We start from the raw sequence: 24,653 nt of genomic DNA on the forward strand, positions 1-24,653 counted from the left end.
ATCAAAAAAGGCTTTGGCGGGACAAAAATGTGCTTTGGTGGCCATATGAAACGTGTCATATGGCTTCTCATATTTGTCGTGTTTTCCGAAATATTTTAGTTTTATTCCACAAAGCTTACAAATAGTGTGGCTCTTGTCCAGCTCCTTTTCCCCCCTTCAACTTCACAGAAGCCAAAATATTTCCACACGTCAGCTTTTAACGAGGAGGGTGTTTGGATATCGCGCTCAGTCATCGCGTCTCTGTTATGTGCACAACACAGACGGTCCGGGCACTGCACTTCCGCGCTTCAGAGTTCCGTCAATATATTACGTTATATATATATATATATATTTTTTTATTTTTTTTTGAAAATCGATTTTTGACATTTGCGAATCGATTCCGAATCGTCCACGTCCGCATCGCGATGCATCTAAGAATCGATTTTTCCCCCCACCCCTAATGTACATGTTTGTATTTTTGAGAGAATATTGTTTATGCGTGGTTATTGAAAAAACTAAAACTTTAAGTTTCTGAAATAAGACCACAAAACACATACTAAATATGTGTCCACAAGACTTTTGACTAATGGATGTTGTCGCCTAGAGTTTTTGCTTCAAAATGATCTGAAAATCATCCTGCCCAATCATTCACATAACACAATAGATTGGTTTGAATTTTTTATGACACTTTTTGTTTGTAAAGGCAATATGCGCAGGGGTGTGACCTGCTGTGATTCACACCTGAGAAGACAATGGGCCCGCATAATGAGCGCATAATGGGGCTGCATACTAATGACCCTTTTATTCAGGTGTCACTGAGCCACAAGAATGCAATGACAAATATATATATATATATATATATATATATATAGGCCGATATAATACAAAATTGGTTCACAGTTCCAATTATTTAGTTATTTTTCAAATTGTGCTTGCAAATTGTATAATATCCAATGTAAACATTTCTAGTAATTGTGCAGTTAATTCTCATACTGTATTTACAGAAAGTTTGGGAATTTATCCCTAATGTGTCACTAATAAAACACAATACAAATAATTTAACAGGATCGAATGATGTATAACACTTGCCTGTATGTCAAAAATCGACGCAGTTATTTGAGTCTCTTTTGCACTGATAAGAAAAAAAGCGAGCTGGTATCGCCGGCGCGACCGCCGACCCCAGAGAGTTAATCAGTGTGTCCAATAATGTAAGACAGGAAATAAAGGAGCTGGCTTAAGTTCAGGAAGTAGTGCAGATGTGCATAAAGTCAATTATGAACAATGGGGAAATTGGGGGGCGGGGCTGGGCGGGGGCGGGGCTCCACTAGGGCTCCTCCCCTAACCGCATGTGATCTCACTCCAAGCTTTTGATAAAACTTGAGAACCCTGTGTGTGTGTGTGTGTGTGTGTGTGAGACAGCGGGGAAGAAAGAGAGAGAGGAAGATACCAGGATCATGACAGATACACTGATATATCATGATCTTTCGCCAAAAGACTCAATATTGCTGTGTCATCAGAATATTTGATTATATAATTATTCGTATTTATACTAAAAGAGTCATTTGTATATAAAGTAAACAGAAAAGGAGAGCATACGCAACCTTGAGGCGCACCAATACTAATTGGTATGGGATCAGAGAGTGTATTATTTACTTTTACAATATGAGTGTGTTTGGTTAATAAGAGAAAAAACACTTAATAATATAAGGGTTAACGTCACTCTTTCCAAGCTTACTCAGAAGTAGCTGCGGCTGAAGCATATTAAAAGCGGAGCTAAAATCTACAAAGAGCAATCTTGCATAGGCATTGGAGGATTCTAGATGTTAAAGACTCAAATGAGTGATAGTATTAACAGCATCAGTCCCTCTTCCCACTGTATAGGCAAATTAAAATGGATCTAATAATGAATTTACTCTACATCTCAGTCTTGATATCACAAACTTCTCCAAACATTTCATAATTACAGAAGTTATAGCAATTGGTCTAAAATCATTATTATCAGCAGCACCTGTTTTTTTAGGAACTGGTGTAATGATAGTCTTTTTCCATAGCGAAGGAATCGTATGATTGTCTAGCGATTGCTGGAAAATTGGACACCAAGCTGGGGTTAATTCTTCTGCACATTCCCTCAAGAGATAACCTGAGATACCGTCTGGCCCCGTTGATTTCTTAGTGCAAGTTTTCCAAAAAAGTGCTATAACTTCTTGAGGATCCACAAATATTCTTAAACCCATTGCACAATCAACATTTAGCAAAAACTCTTCACATTCCTTAACAGGATCATTATTATCAAACCTTGCAAAAAAGTAATTCAACTAATTTGCTTTCTTAAAATCATCAGTAGTAATGAAACGTTGTTTTTTTGGAATCCATGTTCAAAATAGTTCTTAGTGAGTTCCACAGTTTTTTATTGTTCATAGATGAGAAGTTTTGTTCAATGTAGTCCTTTTTATGCTTCCTAACTTCCCATAATAATTTATTCAGTTCCTTTTGGACGACTTTTATCTCAATTCGGTCCTTATTCCGAAAAGCTGCTTTTTTCCTATTGATGCAAGCTTTCACTTCTTTTGTTATGTGAGGCTTCTTATTAGGAAACACCATTATCTCCTTTTTTGGGATTATTGTATCCACACAGAAGCGAATATAGTCCGTAGTCGTCTCAGTAGCTGTATTCAAATCGATATCATGAAATACTGACCAGTCCGTACTTAAAAAACACATAGTTACTGTCGCCTCACTCCCTTCTTCCCACATAGTTACTGTCTTGACCAAAGGTGTATTCCCTTTCAAGGGAACTTCGAGCTGCGTTTGAGACGCGGTGGGAACGCTCTGCGTGATTGCGTCATGAAGCACATGTAAAATCAGTCCAATGGAAGCCCGATACGTCATGGGTGACGTCATAGACCAGGAAACTATAAAGCACCCTTGAAAACAGACCGCGACAGCTTCTGTTGTCTTCAGCAAGCGCTCTCTGTGATTCTGTCCTTGTCTATTTATTGTTGTTTGTCAAGCCCATATACACTCACCGGCCACTTTATTAGGTACCCCATGCTAGTAACGGGTTGGACCCCCTTTTGCCTTCAGAACTGCCTCAATTCTTCGTGGCATAGATTCAACAAGGTGCTGGAAGCATTCCTCAGGGAGTTTGGTCCATATTGACATGATGGCATCACACAGTTGCCGCAGATTTGTCGGCTGCACATCCATGATGCGAATCTCCCGTTCCACCACATCCCAAAGATGCTCTATTGGGTTGAGATCTGGTGACTGTGGAGGCCATTTTAGTACAGTGAACTCATTGTCATGTTCAAGAAACCAATTTGAAATGATTAGAGCTTTGTGACATGGTGGAAGAAGCCATCAGAGGATGGGTACATGGTGGCCATAAAGGGATGGACATGGTCAGAAACAATGCTCAGGTAGGCCGTGGCATTTAAACGATGCCCAATTGGCACTAAGGGGCCTAAAGTGTGCCAGGAAAACATCCCCCACACCATTACACCACCACCACTAGCCTGCACAGTGGTAACAAGGCATGATGGTTCCATGTTCTCATTCTGTTTACGCCAAATTCTGACTCTAACATCTGAATGTCTCAACAGAAATCGAGACTCATCAGACCAGGCAACATTTTTCCAGTCTTCAACTGTTCAATTTTGGTGAGCTCTTGCTAATTGTAGCCTCTTTTTCCTATTTGTAGTGGAGATGAGTGGTACCCGGTGGAGTCTTCTGCTGTTGTAGCCCATCCGCCTCAAGGTTGTGCGTGTTGTGGCTTCACAAATGCTTTGCTGCATACCTCGGTTGTAACGAGTGGTTATTTCAGTCACTGTTGCCCTTCTATCAGCTCGAACCAGTCTGGCCATTCTCCTCTGACCTCTGGCATCAACAAGGCATTTCCGCCCACAGAACTGCCGCTCACTGGATGTTTTTTCTTTTTCGGACCATTCTCTGTAAACCCTAGAGATGGTTGTGCGTGAAAATCCCAGTAGATTAGCAGTTTCTGAAATACTCAGACCAGCCCTTCTGGCACCAACAATCATGCCACGTTCAAAGTCACTCAAATCACCTTTCTTCCCCATACTGATGCTCGGTTTGAACTGCAGGAGATTGTCTTGACCATGTCTACATGCCTAAATGCACTGAGTTGCCACCATGTGATTGGCTGCTTAGAAATTAAGTGTTAACGAGCAGTTGGACAGGTGTACCTAATAAAGTGGCCGGTGAGTGTATATATCACCATCTATCATTATGGCGAGCAAAGCAATATTATAGACGTTGTGTTGTTCCCTGCCCTCGTTACATCACGGGTGGGGACACACATCAGCTTTTTGTTGCTGTTTGGGAGTGGAGCATGCCAACAGTCATTTCTCGAGGGATCTGACTGTGCATTGCGAGAAGCTGTCCGTGAGGACGCTCCGCTCCCGCCGGGTGTTCTTCGAGGAGGACGGTTCGGTTCGCGTTCCCCGAGCGGGTCTCTCTGTTGCCGAGGCTCGGAGACGGCTCGCATTTCGGGGTTCGCAAACGGATCTGACAGCGGGGGTTGGGACGGGCTCCGCCCTTTCTCAGCTTTCACATGCCAGATCTAGTGTGCTGCGATTTCCAGTTCCAAAGAATTGGTATCGTTAGTGTTTTGTTTAAAAAGAAAGAGAACAAAACAAATACAAATCTTAATAAAAAGGCAGATGTTTGAGTTCTCAATGAATACATTTTTCTGCTCATAACTCTGTTGAATAAAGAGGAGCTTTTTAAAAAAAGGAGGTTTTATCTAGTGCTGTTGCCAGTTAAATATTTACTGGCCAGCTGAACATTATGAGATTGAAAATAAGAAGAGTTTGTTAGATGAACTGTATCTTAAAACAGGAAAACTCTGTATCTCAGCCTCCTCATCTGGGACTGCGGTTTTTCCCTATCTCCACACTGAGGTGTCGAGATCGTGTAATAAACCGGTTTGTATTTTATGTGTTTAATCCCCAGATGTCTGACTATAGTAATGTTTGGGTATTAAGTATCATAGTATGACATTGCCTCGGGTTAAAGAGACGCTTGCGAGCTTTCTCTCTCCCAAGTCGGCGTTATTGTTATTAACCCCGACGTTACCCACCAGCCATCTTAAATAATGAATAAATTTTTAGGCAGCGCTGGTGGGTAAAGTATATAAGGACATGGATGAATGTGAGGGGCGACTCTCTGAGGAGGGTCGCAGCGCTGCCAGTTTGGTTGTTTCCCGCTGGTGGCCACAGAGTTATATATATATATATATATTTTTTTATAGTTTTTCTGCTATAATTATGTCTGTTCTTCTGGACGCTCCGCTTTCAAGAAAACTAAGAAATAAACCATTTAGCGGCGTTCCAGAGGTTTCTTCCTCACCAATCTAATGTTCCTGAGACTGCTGGGCGGAGCAGTCTCGGCCTATTTTAGCTCCTCTCAGCACAAAGTGCAAGACAGAGCGTCGCCATTCGGGCTCCTCCGCAGTTGAGGGGTACCTGGGTGGCGGTCGCAGTCTAGCCAGTTAGAGACATGCAAGATCTGAGGACTGTTTTATCTCGAAAATAGCTTGGACAAAGAAGAAGCCCTGACGCCGAGGCGATCAGGCTTCTAAGGGTGGTCCCCTCTGGGGTAGGGACGGTTTTGAGAAATCGTTTCTCCTCAGCGCCCTTTGGGGTGCGACTCTCTGAGGAGGGTCGCAGCACTGCCAGTTTGGTTTCCCTGCTGGTTCGCCGTTTCAGGGCACCAAGGTGTCAGTATCCCCAAACGAGCCTTCAAATTAGAAAAAAAGAAGAGCAGTCAGTTCGGTTTCCCTGCCGGTTCGCCGTTTCAGGGCGCCGAAGTGCCTGCTTTTTCCAACGATCCTCCGAGGAGGGTCGTAAGAACTAAGCTAGTTAGAGGTAGGCAAGATCTGAGGACTGTCATCATCTCTAATAAGCTTAGACAAGAAGTCCTGTCGCAAAAAACGAGGCTATCAGGCTTCTGAGGGCTCCTCCGGGGCAGGGACGGTTTTGAGAAATCGTTTCTCCTCGGCGACCTCTGGGGTGCGACTCTCTGAGGAGGGTCGCAGCGCTGCCAGTTCGGTTGTTCCCTGCCGGTTCGCCGTTCAGGGCACCGAGGTGTCAGCGTCCCCATACGATCCTCCGAGGAGGGTCGTAGAATGGTCAGTTCGGTTGTTCGCCGCTTCAGGGCGCCGTAGTGACTGTTCAAACAAATCCAGAGGCCAGTCTTGAGAGACTGGTTCCCCTAGTAGAATTTCTGGCAGCGTGGAAACTACTGCCACATATTTCTCTGTGGGTCCTGCACACTATAGAAAAGGGTTTCAGAATTCAGTACGGTTCTCGTCCGCCCAGATTTCTAGGGGTCCTTAGATCAGGAACAGAATGGATACAGCAGACACTTCTCAGAACAAGGTAGAATCCATAGATCAGGAACAGACTGGATACAGCAGACGCTTCTCAGAACAAGGCAGAATCCATAGATCAGGAACAGACTGGATACAGCAGACGCTTCTCAGAACAAGGTAGAATCCATAGATCAGGAACAGACTGGATACAGCAGACGCTTCTCAGAACAAGGCAGAATCCATAGATCAGGAACAGACTGGATACAGCAGACGCTTCTCAGAACAAGGTAGAATCCATAGACCAGGAACAGAATGGATACAGCAGACGCTTCTCAGAACAAGGTAGAATCCATAGATCAGGAACAGACTGGATACAGCAGACGCTTCTCAGAACAAGGCAGAATCCATAGATCAGGAACAGACTGGATACAGTAGACGCTTCTCAGAACAAGGCAGAATCCATAGATCAGGAACAGACTGGATACAGTAGACGCTTCTCAGAACAAGGCAGAATCCATAGATCAGGAACAGACTGGATACAGTAGACGCTTCTCAGAACAAGGCAGAATCCATAGATCAGGAACAGAATGGATACAGCAGACACTTCTCAGAACAAGGCAGAATCCATAGATCAGGAACAGAATGGATACAGTAGATGCTTCTCAGAACAAGGCAGAATCCATAGATCAGGAACAGACTGGATACAGTAGACGCTTCTCAGAACAAGGCAGAATCCATAGATCAGGAACAGACTGGATACAGTAGACGCTTCTCAGAACAAGGCAGAATCCATAGATCAGGAACAGACTGGATACAGTAGACGCTTCTCAGAACAAGGCAGAATCCATAGATCAGGAACAGAATGGATACAGCAGACACTTCTCAGAACAAGGCAGAATCCATAGATCAGGAACAGACTGGATACAGTAGACGCTTCTCAGAACAAGGCAGAATCCATAGATCAGGAACAGACTGGATACAGTAGACGCTTCTCAGAACAAGGCAGAATCCATATATCAGGAACAGAATGGATACAGCAGACACTTCTCAGAACAAGGCAGAATCCATAGATCAGGAACAGACTGGATACAGCAGACGCTTCTCAGAACAAGGCAGAATCAACACATCAGGAAAACAGACACTGGGGCGAGGAGAAGGACAGTGAGCAAGCCGTGAACCTCAACAACCATCTGACAAAGACCAGGCAACATGACAAACAATATATAGGACATTCTCATTCAAAACAGCTGGCGCTGATCAGCTCAGATAACGCGGAGATAACGAGCCGTGCTGATGAGCCGCGCCCATTCACACAACACGCACACACCTAGCAAGGGCGAGTCAATGAATCCATGAACCGTGACACTTATCATATGTTTTGTAAATCATCATAAGTTAGGTATTATTAGAAAGCTTAAACACTTAAAATTCATCCTGTGCAAACCATTTTGTTCGTTGACATGTAGTTACAAAGTTACTTATAGTTAGTAGAATCCATTGAAATAAAGTGTTACTGTTTTTTGTTCGGCATAAGTTTAATAAAGTGATAAACTGCAGTACTTTTTTGGCATATTCAAAAAAATCTACAGTGATAAAGCATGAGTAACGTCAAATATACATACACAAAATAATATAAAAATAATTTGAATAAGTAATGTCATTTGTTTGTGAGGTTGTGTGTTATATATTGTGCACTGGATGGTGCTGTCCCACTTCTTAAATGTGTTGAATGGTCAGTTAAGCAACAAGATCAAAGAACATCTAATTTTTCTGCAGTTAATAACACTAGTTGTTTAATTAAATATGAGTAAATATCTGTAAGATTACTTACTGACAGCAGGTTGAAAATTTGTCAAAAAAGGACCAATCAATGTTGGGTGTGCATATACGAAGTTCTGCTTAATTGTAATTTCACAGACGTCACACCACGCCGAGACGAAGCTTTGGGAGATACATCAGTGTCTACTCCAGGTTACTGGACTCAGACCAGTGCCACACGGACCAGTGTCACATGGAGCCCAGACGACACTTCTGCACACATGACCAGATCATCAGGTTAGAAAGCCTCTTTAGAATATAAATCATTTGTATTTATTTTGAGTTTGAGTTAGTTTGACTTCTTTTTTCATTTACACTGTCCTGCAGAATTTAGTACCAATCCCAATTTGCAAGCAGTCCTGAGTGCTTTTTCTGCGTATTTCAGCGTGTTTCGTTGTGTTCTGCGTGTTTCGGTGTGTTTCGGTGTGTTCTGCGTGTTTCCTCACTCCTCGCTCCTCGCCTCCTTGCTGTGCAGTTACAGAGATGTCCTTCAAGATGGCTTTGTTTGATTGGTTTCTGGGTCACAGGCTGGAGAACGGAGGAGCGAGGAAACAAGGAAGCATCATTTTGAGTTTTGAGAAGCTCAACATCTTTGCATTTCGTATGTTTATGTCCTGGTTGGATCTGTTCCTTGTGCCTTATTCCTAATATAAGACACTTTTATCTGAAAGATCTTACAGTGTAATATCCTGTTAACTGTTGAGCTTTTACACTTATTGTCACGGCTCGAAAGAACAGTCGTAGATTCAATAGCAAGTGAATACTGGTGTTTATTAAACACAAGGTAGTAGAAAACAGTACAGTAGATGACAGGCAGGCGGATGAACCCAGGCTTGGTAACACAGGACTCCGTGGGCAGACGGCGAAACAGGAAACAGCAGAACCTTCTCAGAACAGGCCAGAATCCATAGATCAGGAACAGAATGGATACAGCAGACACTTCTCAGAACAGGCCAGAATCCATAGATCAGGAAAAGAATGGATACAGCAGACGCTTCTCAGAACAGGCCAGAATCCATAGATCAGGAACAGAATGGATACAGCAGACGCTTCTCAGAACAAGGCAGAATCCATAGATCAGGAACAGACTGGATACAGCAGACGCTTCTCAGAACAAGGCAGAATCCACAGACCAGGAACAGAATGGATACAGCAGACGCTTCTCAGAACAAGGCAGAATCCATAGATCAGGAACAGACTGGATACAGCAGACGCTTTTCAGAACAAGGCAGAATCCATAGATCAGGAACAGACTGGATACAGCAGACGCTTCTCAGAACAGACTGGATACAGCAGACGCTTCTCAGAACAAGGCAGAATCCATAGACCAGGAACAGAATGGATACAGTAGACGGTTCTCAGAACAAGGCAGAATCCATAGATCAGGAACAGACTGGATACAGCAGACACTTCTCAGAATAAGGCAGAATCCATAGACCAGGAACAGACTGGATACAGTAGACGGTTCTCAGAACAAGGCAGAATCCATAGACCAGGAACAGACTGGATACAGTAGACGGTTCTCAGAACAAGGCAGAATCCACAGACCAGGAACAGAATGGATACAGTAGACGGTTCTCAGAACAAGGCAGAATCCATAGATCAGGAACAGAATGGATACAGCAGACGCTTCTCAGAACAAGGCAGAATCCATAGATCAGGAACAGAATGGATACAGCAGACACTTCTCAGAACAAGGCAGAATCCATAGATCTGGAACAGAATGGATACAGCAGACGCTTCTCAGAACAAGGCAGAATCCATAGATCAGGAACAGACTGGATACAGCAGACACTTCTCAGAACAAGGCAGAATCCATAGACCAGGAACAGACTGGATACAGCAGACGCTTCTCAGAACAAGGCAGAATAAACACATCAGGAACAGACTGGATACAGCAGACGCTTTTCAGAACAAGGCAGAATCCACTGACCAGGAACAGAATGGATACAGCAGACGCTTCTCAGAACAAGGCAGAATCCATAGATCAGGAACAGAATGGATACAGCAGACACTTCTCAGAACAAGGCAGAATCCATAGATCAGGAACAGAATGGATACAGCAGACGCTTCTCAGAACAAGGCAGAATCCATAGATCAGGAACAGAATGGATACAGCAGACACTTCTCAGAACAAGGCAGAATCCATAGATCAGGAACAGAATGGATACAGTAGACGCTTCTCAGAACAAGGCAGAATCCACTGACCAGGAACAGAATGGATACAGCAGACGCTTTTCAGAACAAGGCAGAATCCATAGATCAGGAACAGAATGGATACAGCAGACACTTCTCAGAACAAGGCAGAATCCATAGATCAGGAACAGAATGGATACAGCAGACGCTTCTCAGAACAAGGCAGAATCCACAGACCAGGAACAGAATGGATACAGCAGACGCTTCTCAGAACAAGGCAGAATCCATAGATCAGGAACAGAATGGATACAGCAGACACTTCTCAGAAAATGGCAGAATCCATAGATCAGGAACAGAATGGATACAGTAGACGCTTCTCAGAACAAGGCAGAATCCATAGATCAGGAACAGAATGGATACAGCAGACGCTTCTCAGAACAAGGCAGAATCCACAGACCAGGAACAGAATGGATACAGCAGACGCTTCTCAGAACAAGGCAGAATCCATAGATCAGGAACAGACTGGATACAGCAGACACTTCTCAGAACAAGGCAGAATCCACAGACCAGGAACAGAATGGATACAGCAGACGCTTCTCAGAACAAGGCAGAATCCACAGACCAGGAACAGAATGGATACAGCAGACGCTTCTCAGAACAAGGCAGAATCCATAGATCAGGAACAGACTGGATACAGCAGACGCTTCTCAGAACAAGGCAGAATCCACAGACCAGGAACAGAATGGATACAGCAGACACTTCTCAGAACATGGCAGAATCCATAGATCAGGAACAGACTGGATACAGCAGACGCTTCTCAGAACAAGGAAGAATCCATAGATCAGGAACAGACTGGATACAGCAGACACTTCTCAGAACAAGGCAGAATCCATAGACCAGGAACAGAATGGATACAGCAGACACTTCTCAGAACAAGGCAGAATCAACACATCAGGAAAACAGACACTGGGGCGAGGAGAAGGACAGTGAGCAAGCCGTGAACCTCAACAACCATCTGACAAAGACCAGGCAACATGACAAACAATATATAGGACATTCTCATTCAAAACAGCTGGCGCTGATCAGCTCAGATAACGCGGAGATAACGAGCCGTGCTGATGAGCCGCGCCCATTCACACAACACGCACACACCTAGCAAGGGCGAGGCAATGAATCCAGGAACCGTGACACTTATCATATGTTTTGTAAATCATCATAAGTTAGGTATTATTAGAAAGCTTAAACACTTAAAATTCATCCTGTGGAAACATTTTGTTAGTTGACATGTAGTTACAAAGTTACTTATAGTTAGTAGAATCCATTGAAATAAAGTGTTACTGTTTTTTGTTCGGCATAAGTTTAATAAAATGATAAACTGCAGTACTTTTTTGGCATATTCAAAAAAATCTACAGTGATAAAGCATGAGTAACATCAAATATACATACACAAAATATTATAAAAATAATTTGAATAAGTAATGTCATTTGTTTGTGAGGTTGTGTGTTATATATTGTGCACTGGATGGTGCTGTCCCACTTCTTAAATGTGTTGAATGGTCAGTTGAGCAACAAGATCACAGAACATCTCATTTTTCTGCAGTTAATAACACTAGTTGTTTAATTAAATATGAGTAAATATCTGTAAGATTACTTACTGACAGCAGGTTGAAAATTTGTCAAAAAAGGACCAATCAATGTTGGGTGTGCATATACAAAGTTCTGCTTAATTGTAATTTCACAGACGTCACACCACGCCGAGACGAAGCTTTGGGAGATACATCAGTGTCTACTCCAGGTTACTGGACTCAGACCAGTGCCACACGGACCAGTGTCACATGGAGCCCAGACGACACTTCTGCACACATGACCAGATCATCAGGTTAGAAAGCCTCTTTAGAATATAAATCATTTGTATTTATTTTGAGTTTGAGTTTAGTTCGACTTCTTTTTTCATTTACACTGTCCTGTAGAATTTAGTACCAATCCCAATTTGCAAGCAGTTCTGAGTGCTTTTTCTGCGTATTTCAGCGTGTTTCGTTGTGTTCTGCGTGTTTCGGTGTGTTTCGTTTTTTTCTGCGTGTTTTGGTGTGTTCTGCGTGTTTCGGTGTGTTCTGTGTATTCAGTTGGAGAGGAAGGGCCTGAGCACAGGAAGTGATCAGCAAATCCTTCTCTCCAAACTGAATTCAAATACTGGAGGAAGGGGTTGACCACAGAACTCATCATCCAGCTCCACCAGTGCCAGTACTCCACCAGGATCTATCTGTTGTATCCTTCCTGTATTGTAATTATATTCCATTTTTACTTATATTTCGGGGTCAAGCTATCCAATGGCACCAACTTAGGAAGTGGTTTGAAGGCTATTATATAATTTATAACTCAAAGTAATCTTAAACATACCTTTCAGAATTACTTAAATGAGAGATTACAAAATGAATGAGTGAAAAGATCGAAGCGAAATGAAATATTAATTATTCAGCAATTTTCTGTAAATAACAAAAAGGATTAGAGGGCTAAACGTCCTACGTATGACCCTGGTAACATAGTTCAATTTGTTTCTGTAAGATAAATGCTCCAGCTGCCTCATTAATTCTTTGGTTCTCCTCTCAGCTGTGAGTGACCCCTGTGCTGAGCTCAGCTGCACTGAAGATGAATGGTGTGGAGAGAAACATGGTGTTTACGGCTGTTTCTGTAACGAGAATCGTCGGAGACCTGACTCAGACTCTTTTGGTTGGACTCAGTCCTCAACAACAATTAAAATCTAAGTTTGGTGTAATTAACCACATTTGTTTTATTAAAGCTACTTAGTTGTTCTTACTCTTTTTTTCCCTGTCAGATTTCTCTGAGGTTTGTGAAAGCAGCTCTGGATCCATATCTTTGTCTCGTTGTCAGCTCTTTGAGGCTGGTTTTCCAGCTGACAGCTTACACCTCAATGACCCCAGCTGCACAGGGACACTCCAGAAGGGCAGAGTGGAGTTCCATTTCGACAACAATGACCACATTTGTGGTACAACTCTTCTGGTAGGAGTTATTATAAATACCATAATAAACACACTCAGCTCTCACATCTCGATGTACAAAAAAATGTCTCAAAAACATTGAAGTACAACTAAGGAAAAAGTACAACTAAGCCTTTTTTAAATCAAACAAATTGTTTAAATCAGACAATGGTTTTTGTTTTGTTTTTTTAGTTGACTGTGTTTTGCTCTTAATATTGTAGTTTAATGCGAGCTGCTCTTAAAAATGTCTTAAAATTTCTTGTAGACAATATCTTGAATCACATTCAAAATGTCAAACTATTATGTCTCTGGTCCATAGGCCAATGGCACCCACTTCATTTATGAGAACTTTATTTTCGGAGGTCTGGGCTCGACCAATGTTCCCATCAACAGGAAGAAAACTCTGAAGCTGAATTTCTGCTGTATATACCCCCAAACCCTAACAGTTTCTATGAATATGGAAATCAATCCACTGGAGAGGTAGGACTTTAGTGTTTGGACTCCGTTTGTGTCACTTTATTTAACAGAAAAAAACAGGTTTTATATTGTAGGGACAAGAATCTTTTCGCCCCTCCCGGTTTTCGAGATCTCCACCCAGAACCGCTTCTCCCCTCTTCGTGAAACGGAACGCGATGCTGTGATCATCGGCGATTCCACGGTCCGACACGTCCACGCTACGTTAGGTAAAAGTAAGGTGCACACTCATTGCTTTCCTGGTGCTCGTGTTCTCGATATCACTGCGCGGGTAACTGAGATCTTGAACGGTGACGAGCGCGTCGGAGCTGTTGTGCTGCACGCGGGAGCTAACGACACTAGGCTGCGACAGACGGAGGTTCTGAAGAAAGACTTCAGGAGCCTTATTGATACGGTACGCAGAACATCGCCTGAAACATCGATTATTGTGTCTGGACCGCTTCCTACGTACCGAAAAGGGCATGAAAAGTTCAGTAGATTATTCGCGCTAAATGAATGGTTATTGTCATGGTGCAATGAGGAGAAACTGCTCTTTGTAAATAATTGGAATCTGTTTTGGGAGCGACCGAGGCTCTTCCGTCCTGATGGCTTACACCCAAGTAGAATCGGGGCAGATCTTCTGTCGGATAACATCTCCAAGATGTTAAAGACCATTTGACTAGTAACCAAAAATCCAAATCACAGTCTCTACTGCACCAATTTAATTGATATTAATACTAGTGTAGAACATTGCATAGAAACTGTGTCTATTCCTCGTTTATTGAGATCAAATAATAAATCTACCGCGGGATCAAGAAAAAATCGAATTGTTATTAAAACAAAAAATCTCGCTATTAGTGAACAAAAACAATTTCTAAAGCTAGGTCTTCTAAACATTAGATCGCTCACACCTAAGGCGGTTATTGTAAACGAAATGGTCACATATAATAATTTCGAAGTTCTGTGTCTTACTGAAACCTGGCTTAAACCAAATGATTATTTCGGTCTAAATGAGTCTACTCCGCCAGGATACTGTTATAAGCCTGAGCCCCGTCTGATCGGTCGTGGCGGCGGTGTTGCAACAATCTACAGAGATATCCTTAATGTTACTCAGAAAACTCGTCATAGGTTTAATTCATTTGAAGTACTTGTGTTAAATGTTACGCTCTTAGATGTAAGAAAAAAATCCCTATTATCTCTAGCATTGGCTACCGTATATAGACCTCCAGGGCCTTACGCCGATTTCCTAAAAGAGTTTGCAGACTTTCTATCAGATCTATTGGTCAATGTCGATAAAGCATTAATTGTTGGAGATTTTAACATACACGTAGATAATTCAAATGATGCGTTAGGGGCTGCGTTCACAGATTTATTAAACTCCTTCGGGGTCTAGCAAAACGTCACCGGACCAACTCATCGTCTTAATCATACACTCGATTTAATTATATCATACGGAACCGATCCAACCGATATAGATATCATTCCACAAAGTGATGATGTCACTGACCACTACATGGTAACTTGCATATTACGTACTGCTGTAATATGTCATGCTGCGCCACGTTATCGACCAGGTAGAACAATCCTTCCATCCACCATAGATCATTTCTCAAATAGCTTATCTGATCTGACTCAGCTGCTGCCTGAACCCAAACAAACAGATGAACTAGACGAATTAACTAGCACTATGTGCTCCATTCTCTCTAGAACATTGGATACTGTTGCACCCATTAGATTGAAAAAGGTCAGAGAAAAAAGTATAGCACCATGGTACAATAATACTATGTATGTTTTAAAGAGAGAGACCCGTAATTTAGAGCGTAAATGGAAAAAAACTAATTTAGAGGTCTTTAGATTCGCGTGGAAAGACAGTATGTCACGTTATAAAAAGGCTCTTAAAACGGCCAGGGCTGAGCATCTCCGCAAACTATTAGAAAACAACCGAAATAATCCAAGGTTTTTATTTAATACCGTGGCTAGACTAACAAATAAACAGACGTCGCCTGAACAAAATACCTCTTTACAGTTTAGTAGTAATGAATTCATGAACTTCTTCACCAAGAAAATTTAAAGCATCAGAACCACAATCGTAAACGCTCAATCTTTGCTCGTGCCTTGTAATTCAGCCTCGATTATTACCCCGCGAGAACAATTACAATGCTTTACGACCATAGAACAAAAAGAGTTAAATAAACGTATCGCTTCATCTAAAACAACAACATGCTTATTAGATCCTATACCAACTAAACTATTGAAAGAAGTGTTACCTATAGTGGAAGAACCTCTTCTCAATATCATTAACTCGTCTTTATCTTTAGGTCATGTTCCAAGAACATTCAAGCTGGCAGTAATAAAACCTCTTATTAAGAAACCACAATTAGACCCAAATAACCTAGCGAACTACAGACCCATTTCAAATCTTCCATTTATGTCTAAAATATTAGAAAAAGTTCGCACAAGTGTTCGCACAACTCGGCTCTTTCTTGCAAGAAAGCGACATCTATGAAAAGTTTCAGTCTGGATTCAGGCCGCATCATAGCACTGAAACTGCACTTGTTAGAATCACAAATGATTTACTTTTAGCTTCGGAAAAAGGCTGTATCTCAGTACTAGTTTTACTCGATCTTAGCGCTGCGTTCGACACTATAGATCACACAATACTCTTAGATCGACTACAAAATTACACTGGTGTTCAAGGACAAGCATTAAGCTGGTTCAGGTCATACTTATCTGACCGCTACCATTTCGTCTACTTAAATGGAGAAAAATCGATCATAACTTCGGCAAACTATGGAGTGCCGCAGGGATCTGTGTTAGGCCCTCTATTATTCTCAATATATATGCTGCCACTTGGTAATATTCTAAGGAAACATGGAATTAGTTTCCATTGTTATGCTGATGACACTCAAATATATATTTCATCACGGCCAGATGAAAACGCTAAATTATCCAAATTGACAGATTGTGTTAAAGATATAAAAGATTGGATGACGCGTAATTTTCTTTTATTAAATCCAGACAAGACAGAGGTAATACTTATCGGTTCTAAAAACCGTCCACAAAACCTTTCACAGCACGACTTTAACATATTAGGATGCCCTGTTACTTTATCCGCTACAGTAAAAGACCTGGGTGTTACATTAGACTGCAACCTTTCTTTTGAAAAGCATATTTCATATGTTACAAAAACAGCCTTTTTCCACCTTAGAAACATTGCTAAGCTACGTAATATGCTATCAGTCTCCGATGCAGAAAAGTAAGTTCATGCATTCATGACCTCGAGACTATATTACTGTAATGCTTTATTAGCTGGTTGTCCTGCATCTTCAATAAACAAGCTACAGTTAGTCCAAAATGCAGCCGCTAGAGTTCTTACTAGGTCAAGAAAATATGATCATATAACACCGATTCTATCATCACTTCATTGGTTACCTATAAAGTTCCGTATTAATTACAAGGTATTGCTTTTGACCTATAAAGCTCTAAATGGTTTAGCTCCAGTCTATTTAACGGATCTTCTATCGCCCTATAATCCATCGCGCTCTTTAAGATCACTAAATTTGAGGCTTCTGGTCATTCCTAGGATATCTAAGTCCACCAAAGGAGGGAGCGCATTTTCACATTTAGCTCCAAAACTCTGGAATAGCCTTCCTGATATTGTTCGTTGCTCAGACTCGCTCTCCCAGTTTAAAACTAGACTAAAGATGCATCTTTTTAGTCAGGCATTCATATAAAATTTTTATCTTACAGTTACTGTATATTCGGCCTCTAATTCATAAATGCCAGAGGAGAACTGGCCCCCACTGAGCCTGGGTTTTCCCAAGGTTTTTTTTTCTCCGTCGGGTCATCTGATGGAGTTTTAGGACACCATCGGGTCACTTGACGGAGTTTTTCGGTTCCTTGCCACTGTTGCCTTTGGCTTGCTTAGTTTGGGGATTTTCAAATTAAATGACCCATCATACCACTGATCAGCTCTACCAAACTTGGATGTATTTTTTCCAGTAATAAACAAACACTCTTAGGTTGTTTTGATTGATACTGTGAAGCAGCTTTGATACAATCTGTATTGTGAAAAGCGCTATATAAATATATTTGACTTGACTTGTAATTTTCTGTAAACCGAGAGCATGTATACAACTGTATAGCTCTAAAATAGAGTCATTTCATGAATACACATACATTTACATGGACACTTTTTGATTCAATCGTAATAAAATCATCCGATTGATGAATCTGAACGTAGTGTTTCCATGAACGCTAAATAAAGTGCACATGAACTGCTTATATTTATCAAGCAGTAAAAAGGCCCCTTTCCGAGCTAAAAACAAGTCGTCTGTGGATGAGAGTCTGAAACAAGGACGGATGGGATGTTGTCGTGCTCCACTTCACAAACAATGAGTGGAAGGAACAGTGTAGAGTGACACAACAGTAATTTATGGCACTTCATTCAACAATAGCAACAGCTCGTTCCTCACTTCCTCACTTCAAATGTCAATATGCAATTTCTTCGTCACTGTGCAGTACTTTCTAGTTTTGGTTTTAATCCGAACAAGTGTTTACATGTCCTCTCAATCTAATTGGAAAAGATTTAAACCAGCCTTTGAAGTGATTACATGTGACTATTTTATTTTGACCGCGCTAGTAGTCCGATTACAATCAGATTATTAGGGTCTATGTAAACGCAGCTAATGTATAAATACACTGACAGCATGTATTCTACTGTATACTTCATTGTCATTGAATTGATACAGTATGCATCAGTATGTATAATTTTTCCACACATCTACCCCACTGTTTTTTCAACAGCATTGTCCACAAGACGCTTCCTGCGGGTCAAGGGAGATATCAGGTCAGGATGGTCCCATATCAGGATGCTGAGTTTTCCCAGCCCTTTAATGGCAGTGTGAATGTGGAGATGAACCAGCAGATGTTTGTGGAAGCTCGTGTTAAGGGGGCTGACAGCCGTCAGTTTGCCACAGTGATTGACACGTGTTGGGCGACACCTGAGAACAATCCTCATCACTCCGTCCGCTGGGACCTCATCAGTGGAGAGTAAGACTTTTCTTGTGTTTTAATCAGCGCAAAAAGTCTTAAAAAAAAGAAAAGATTTATAGGACATTATTATCACTTTTGCGGGACAAATTTTCTGAAAGCACCACTTTCATGCCACCATGAATTTGATCCCAATTAATTACTGATTTTTAGTCTGCACGCTTTTGTTGGACACTTGAAAAATGTAAATTGTTTCTGTGTTTTTGTTGACATTATTTTATACAGTTTCAGGTTCCTTTATTCTTTACATATTATAATTAAAGACTGATATTCTCAGGTGTCCCAATCCAAATGACGACACGGTTGAGCTTCTGCAGAATGGAGTCTCCACGTCCAGCCGGTTCTCCTTCAGGATGTTCGTCTTCACTGCAAACGCCCCGAAGGTCTTCCTGCACTGTACGGTTCACCTCTGCCTTCTGGCAGGGAATCACTGCTCAACTGTGAGTTTACAAAACCTCTCAAAACTCATTCTGTTCTGATGTTTTCTTTACAACATTATTGGAGTATTAATATTTTCTTAAAAGGGAAATATACAAATCAAGAAAAAGACACGTATAAACACACCACGGGCCTTCTAAATACTTTCCTTAATTTGATTGTTTTTGATAAATTTGTCTTGGGCTATCGAGAGAGCAGGGCAACGCACAACAGTCCACCATACATTTACACTTTATCAAAAAGCTTGATTTCTCTGCTTAATACAATGTTTAATCTCAGGCATAATATATATATATATATTTTTTTTAATACTTTTTTAAATACTATCAATATTATTATCATCTTGATAAAAAAAACTCGCAATTTGTGTCCAGAAAGCGACCACTCAACTCTTCCTTTATTACTGTGCTCTTAAGACCGGTGTACTCTTGCTGAAGGCAGACCAATAAGTAGGGATTAACTAGATGGTATTATGGCCCGAGTTAGAAAGAGAGGTCTAACCTTAGCAACATATGCTTCTTTGATATCACTATAGCATCTGTCCAATATATTGTTTTACTGTGTACCATAGCAAACATATTGGTAAAGCCCTGGTAGAGCATAGTCCATCTTACAATGATTCAAATCTCCTAATACAAATACTCCTAATTTGCACATCAGGTTTGTTTTGCAATTGCTGATGGACACAATCAGCTCTCCGTAAAGTAGCTTTAGATGGGCAGTGCAGATGATAATATTTCCATAGTCTCTGCGTAAAAAAAGGGTCTTAAACTTGTACATATGAGTTCAAGATCTGGAGAACAGTAGTTTCTACATCAAGAGTCTTTAATAAAAACACAAATACCGCCCCCCCTCGTTTTCCCTGAGTTGTTATTTCTGTCCATGCAAACTTTGAAGAAGCACATCAACAATGAATCCTGGAAATCTCCTTGGAGCCAGCTCTCTGTGTGAATCAGGAGACATGACTTGCGATATTTAGATCAGACTCTTGCATTCAGACGCAACTCGTCCATCTTGTTCATGAGGGTGTGAAGAGTACTGATGGCAGAGGTAGCTTGTCATGCTTTCAGCGAAGGCGATGTTGATGTTCCATGGCCGACGGTCTCTATCATTCTACTCTGGAACATTATCCAGCAGGCTGGGCTCTGGCACTGCTGTTTTCCATACAAAGTTGTTTTCGTCAACGATGACGATAACGAAATTATTTCGTTGACGCACTTTTTTTTATGAGATAACGCGACGATGACTAGCAAAAAATGGTCTCTAAGGTGACTAAAACATGACAAGACATTTTAGAGTTTTCGTTGACGAGACGAGACAGAACGTAAATGTAAAAGTCTGACGTTCACAATGCATGTCATTTCTGCCAATTTTGCGTGAAATCTGTCTGTTTTGAGCTTATCAGCAATGCTGCCGCTTCCTATCCTTGTTTTGGGTATGCCAACCACCCGGCTGCCGCCATGCCGCGCACCAGATTCCACACAACAACAACACACCTGTTGACAACACACCAGGTTTCTGCCCATTGCGACAATGAAGTACAGCTTGGCAGCACTGCATCTCCATCAATGAGAAAGTCTAGTTTATTATGCAAAGGTTTTAAGGTTAACCCTCTGGGGTCTGAGGTGTTTTCGGGGTCCTTGAGATGTTTTGGCATGCTCTGACATTTCTGCTTTTTTCAGTTGCTTATAAACATATTAATGGCACAGGTGAAATTACACTCTATATAGCACACACTGGGCTACCATAATATGTGAGCAACATGTATGTACATGTTTGTATTTTTGAGAGAATATTGTTTATGCGTGGTTATTGAAAAAACTAAAAACTAAAGTTTCTAATATAAGGCCACAAATAACATACTAAATATTTGTCCACAAGACTTTTGACTAATGGATGTTGTCGCCTAGAGTTTTTGCTTCAAATTGATCTGAAAATCATTCTGTCTAATCATTCACATAAAACAATAGATTGTTTTAAATTGTGAAAAACATTTTTTTTGTTTGCAAAGGCAATATGCGGATGGGCGGAACGGCCCAACCCCCTCATGAATAATTAGGCAGTTCTCACCTGAGCAGACTGTATACTAATGAGCCTTTCATTCAGGGGTGTCACACAAGAAAGAATGCAAGGACAATATATATATAAATAAATAAATATTTATACACACACACACACACACACACATATATATATATATATATATATATATATATATATATATACAAACAATCAAAATATAAATGAAAGCCAAAAGCACATTTTTAGTCACACCTTTTAGCCATCCACATACCATTTTTAGCCATCCACCGCGGTAAAAATAAACCAGTCGCATTTCAAAGTCGTTCGCGAAATGACCGCCAGGTGGCGCAAAGGGACATTTAGCAAAACGTAAGTGGGGCTAATGTCTGTAACCTATGGATGAAATACTACAAGTTATGGTAATTTCCAAATAAGCCTACAACAAACATTTATAGCCTACTCGTAATTGTTGGTCATACAGATAAGATATAATCTTTTAAAACTGTAAAAGGCTAAAGTATAGGCCTACACTCACAGGCTAAAGACAAAACGTTTTCTCGCTCATGTGAGAAACCGACGTTTGGGTATTTCTCAGTGAGAAAATTCATAGCCGAGCGGTAGAACTTACGGTTCATCATCAAGATGACACGGGTTCAAATCCCGCACAAACATGGTATGTTGTAATTTTTATATTTATTTAGATTTGTCTAGCTCTGAAACTCTGTTACACCATACAGTTTTTTTGCTTATATTTATAAAATACAATTATCATGCATTTCCATTTTACACTACAAAATAGTATCCAACAGAACGACTTTGCATGTAAAAAATAAATTATATATAGCCTATATATATATATATATATATATATATATTATATATTTTTTTTTCAGGGCTGCCAACTCTCATGCAATTGACCCAAATCTCAGGCTCTCACGCCACACCCCCGATTTCTCACGCTGAAGTGTCAACCCGGTCGGTCAAATTCCTAAAAGATATAGTTTTATCTATAGATCTACCTGTTGAGCCACTCGTGATCGACTAGCTATACCGCAAATTATTTTAAATATCCCGTAGGCCTAATCTATCTAGAGCATGCGAGACAGATATTGTGCTCCAAACCATGCGCCCGCATGGCAGAGAGGTCTGTTCCCTACAACCTAGAGTTTTTAAAAACATGATTTTAAGTAAAGTGTGATTTGCCAGGGGGGACTGGGATTTCCTTCTGGTCTAAACATCCCTGCTTCTGCTGAATTATTTTAATCCCCACACCCCTACCTCCACAGCTAATCAAGCTATAGGCTACTTCACCAATATCAAATATATAAAATAGAGATATGCAACAGGCACGTTTAAACGACAAACAATAAAATCAAAACCAGCGTTTCAGTTGTTCATTAGTTCCAGTGGCCTTAATGCATGCACGGCTTTTCAAAAATTCACAAAGCGTGTTGAGATTATTTTGAATGAAATATTGAAGTTTATAATTCAGTGTTTTGGCACACCACACCGAGTGGCCCTATGCATTTTTCTAAAGTCGGGTTTTATTCTGGCATGGTGAGTTAGTGTTCGACAAACGCGGCGACGCGTTCATTTAGATTAATTTATTTTTCTCATTATTACAGCTAAAATAACTTAGTAGGCGACTCCGTAATTTTTTGGTCATACAGATAAGAGTAGAGTAGCTTACATCGTTCAAAACTGTAAACTTGTATTCATATTAGGCTAACGACAAAAACAGTATATCTGTCGTCTCTGTCTCCGGGAACTGCGCGTCACAAAAATGAACCGAAAGCCACTTCAGCTCAGTCACGATAAGAAATCGGCTATGTCTAAAGCCTTTAAATGTCTAAATATTTAGGCTAATAAATGTTATCTGATTATGTAGGCTAATCCATATGAAAACGAGAGGTACAGAGGATCTCAAACATATAATGTAAGCGCTTCCCAATGAGAAAATGACTAGACAAGGGTGAAAATCTCGCTCTAATTAAATGTAGGCTAAATCGCCCTGAATTAAAATGTAAAAACAGATCAAATAATGTATTTGTCGAAATGTTGCGATATTGTTTCATTTAAGTTCATAATTATTCTATAAATGTTATTTAATTTAGCAGCATTACCACGAAGCACCGTGTTTCGATATTTATTTGAATAATACAAAAAATAAAAACTTAATTCACAAATTGCATGCCTGGTTGTAAGGATCCAAAGATCCCTGTAGACTTTAATATTGAGTTGAACATTTTGTTCATGACAACAAATTAACATGCGTTTTTTCAGATTATATTTAGTTTTGCTTGGAAAAAGCTGGCCCAAACCAGTTTTATTTCATCAATTATTGAAATAATGAAATATTTAGTAATAAACTTTTATGACAGAAATATCACTAGGCTACATGTAACTTAAATCATTTAGTTCCTTCATTATCAACACTGTCTAGAATAGCGATTTAAGTGTGAATTGCGACTTCTCTTTGTGTTAAGTCAGCCTCAGACTCCGATAGCCTGTGGGGGGTTGGAGGGACAGTTGCTGGACAAAGGTGTTAATGTTCCTCTTTCATATGGAGAGTGTCGGATAGCCAGCCTGATGAGCAGGCAAAATTATTGTAAGGATAAATCTGTGTCCAAATGTAGGCCCCATATCTTATTAAATTATAAATATTGTAGTTTATTTATTGTAGACTATTTAAAGTTTTTTTCACACAAAATTTCAATTGAAGTTATTGTAAGGTGAATTCAACAAGGCATGCTGTGTCTTTGAAGCAACAATTAAAGGCTAAATAATATTTTCGTGATTTGTATGCCTGACACGCAGCGACATATACAGTATTATCAGCTGTATGATGTGTTTTTACCCTGAAATGTTTAATTTCGAGAGAGACCCGTCGCGCGCGAGGGAGACTAAATAAACTTGTTAAAAAGAGATCCAGCGCGAGAGAGGCAAAGAGAAACACATGTTTTTAATTTAATTATGTTTCTTTGGACAATTTTCGTTTTGTACTGTTTTAATTGTTTAATTTAGCTGTAATTTCTTTGGCAATACAAATTTAAAATGTCGCAAGAATAAGATTAGCCTAGTGTTTCTTATTTTGCATCGCAACCCGACACTTTATTTAAACCTTGAAATGTTCGAACTTGGTTTCAAACTTAAGTAATTTTAGTGTTCTTTTACATTACACAATAATTTAGCAGACTAAAGACGAGCTTCTTCATTTTCATTTTCTGATGCAATCGGCTGACAATCTTCCTTCATCAGTTTTTGTCGTTTGTGCAGCGGCTGCGGTTCTACAGGAATGTAGCAAATTTATGTTGTAATGATAATTAAACAAAACTCTTGACTTTAAATAAGTAAACAGTTATAAACAGTTACCTATTTAAGCATCAAGGTGGTAAAATATAAACGCTATAGGCCAACATCGGTTA

General features: G+C 40.5%; 1 protein-coding gene across 1 annotated transcript; it reads left to right on the forward strand.

Annotated features, from left to right (window-relative positions):
* Positions 1 to 13,587: 13,587 nt before the first annotated feature.
* LOC130082689 (pancreatic secretory granule membrane major glycoprotein GP2-like) lies at positions 13,588 to 19,247 on the forward strand. Its single transcript, XM_056247546.1, has 3 exons — positions 13,588 to 13,743; positions 18,523 to 18,768; positions 19,046 to 19,247. The coding sequence occupies exons 1-3, from the start codon at positions 13,715 to 13,717 to the stop codon at positions 19,245 to 19,247; spliced, it is 477 nt and encodes a 158-aa protein (XP_056103521.1). The 5' UTR covers positions 13,588 to 13,714.
* Positions 19,248 to 24,653: the final 5,406 nt, after the last annotated feature.

This window comes from Rhinichthys klamathensis, unplaced genomic scaffold (assembly GCF_029890125.1).
Source record: "Rhinichthys klamathensis goyatoka isolate OS25496 unplaced genomic scaffold, OSU_Roscu_1.1 h1tg000049l_1, whole genome shotgun sequence".
Lineage (NCBI taxonomy): Eukaryota > Metazoa > Chordata > Actinopteri > Cypriniformes > Leuciscidae > Rhinichthys > Rhinichthys klamathensis.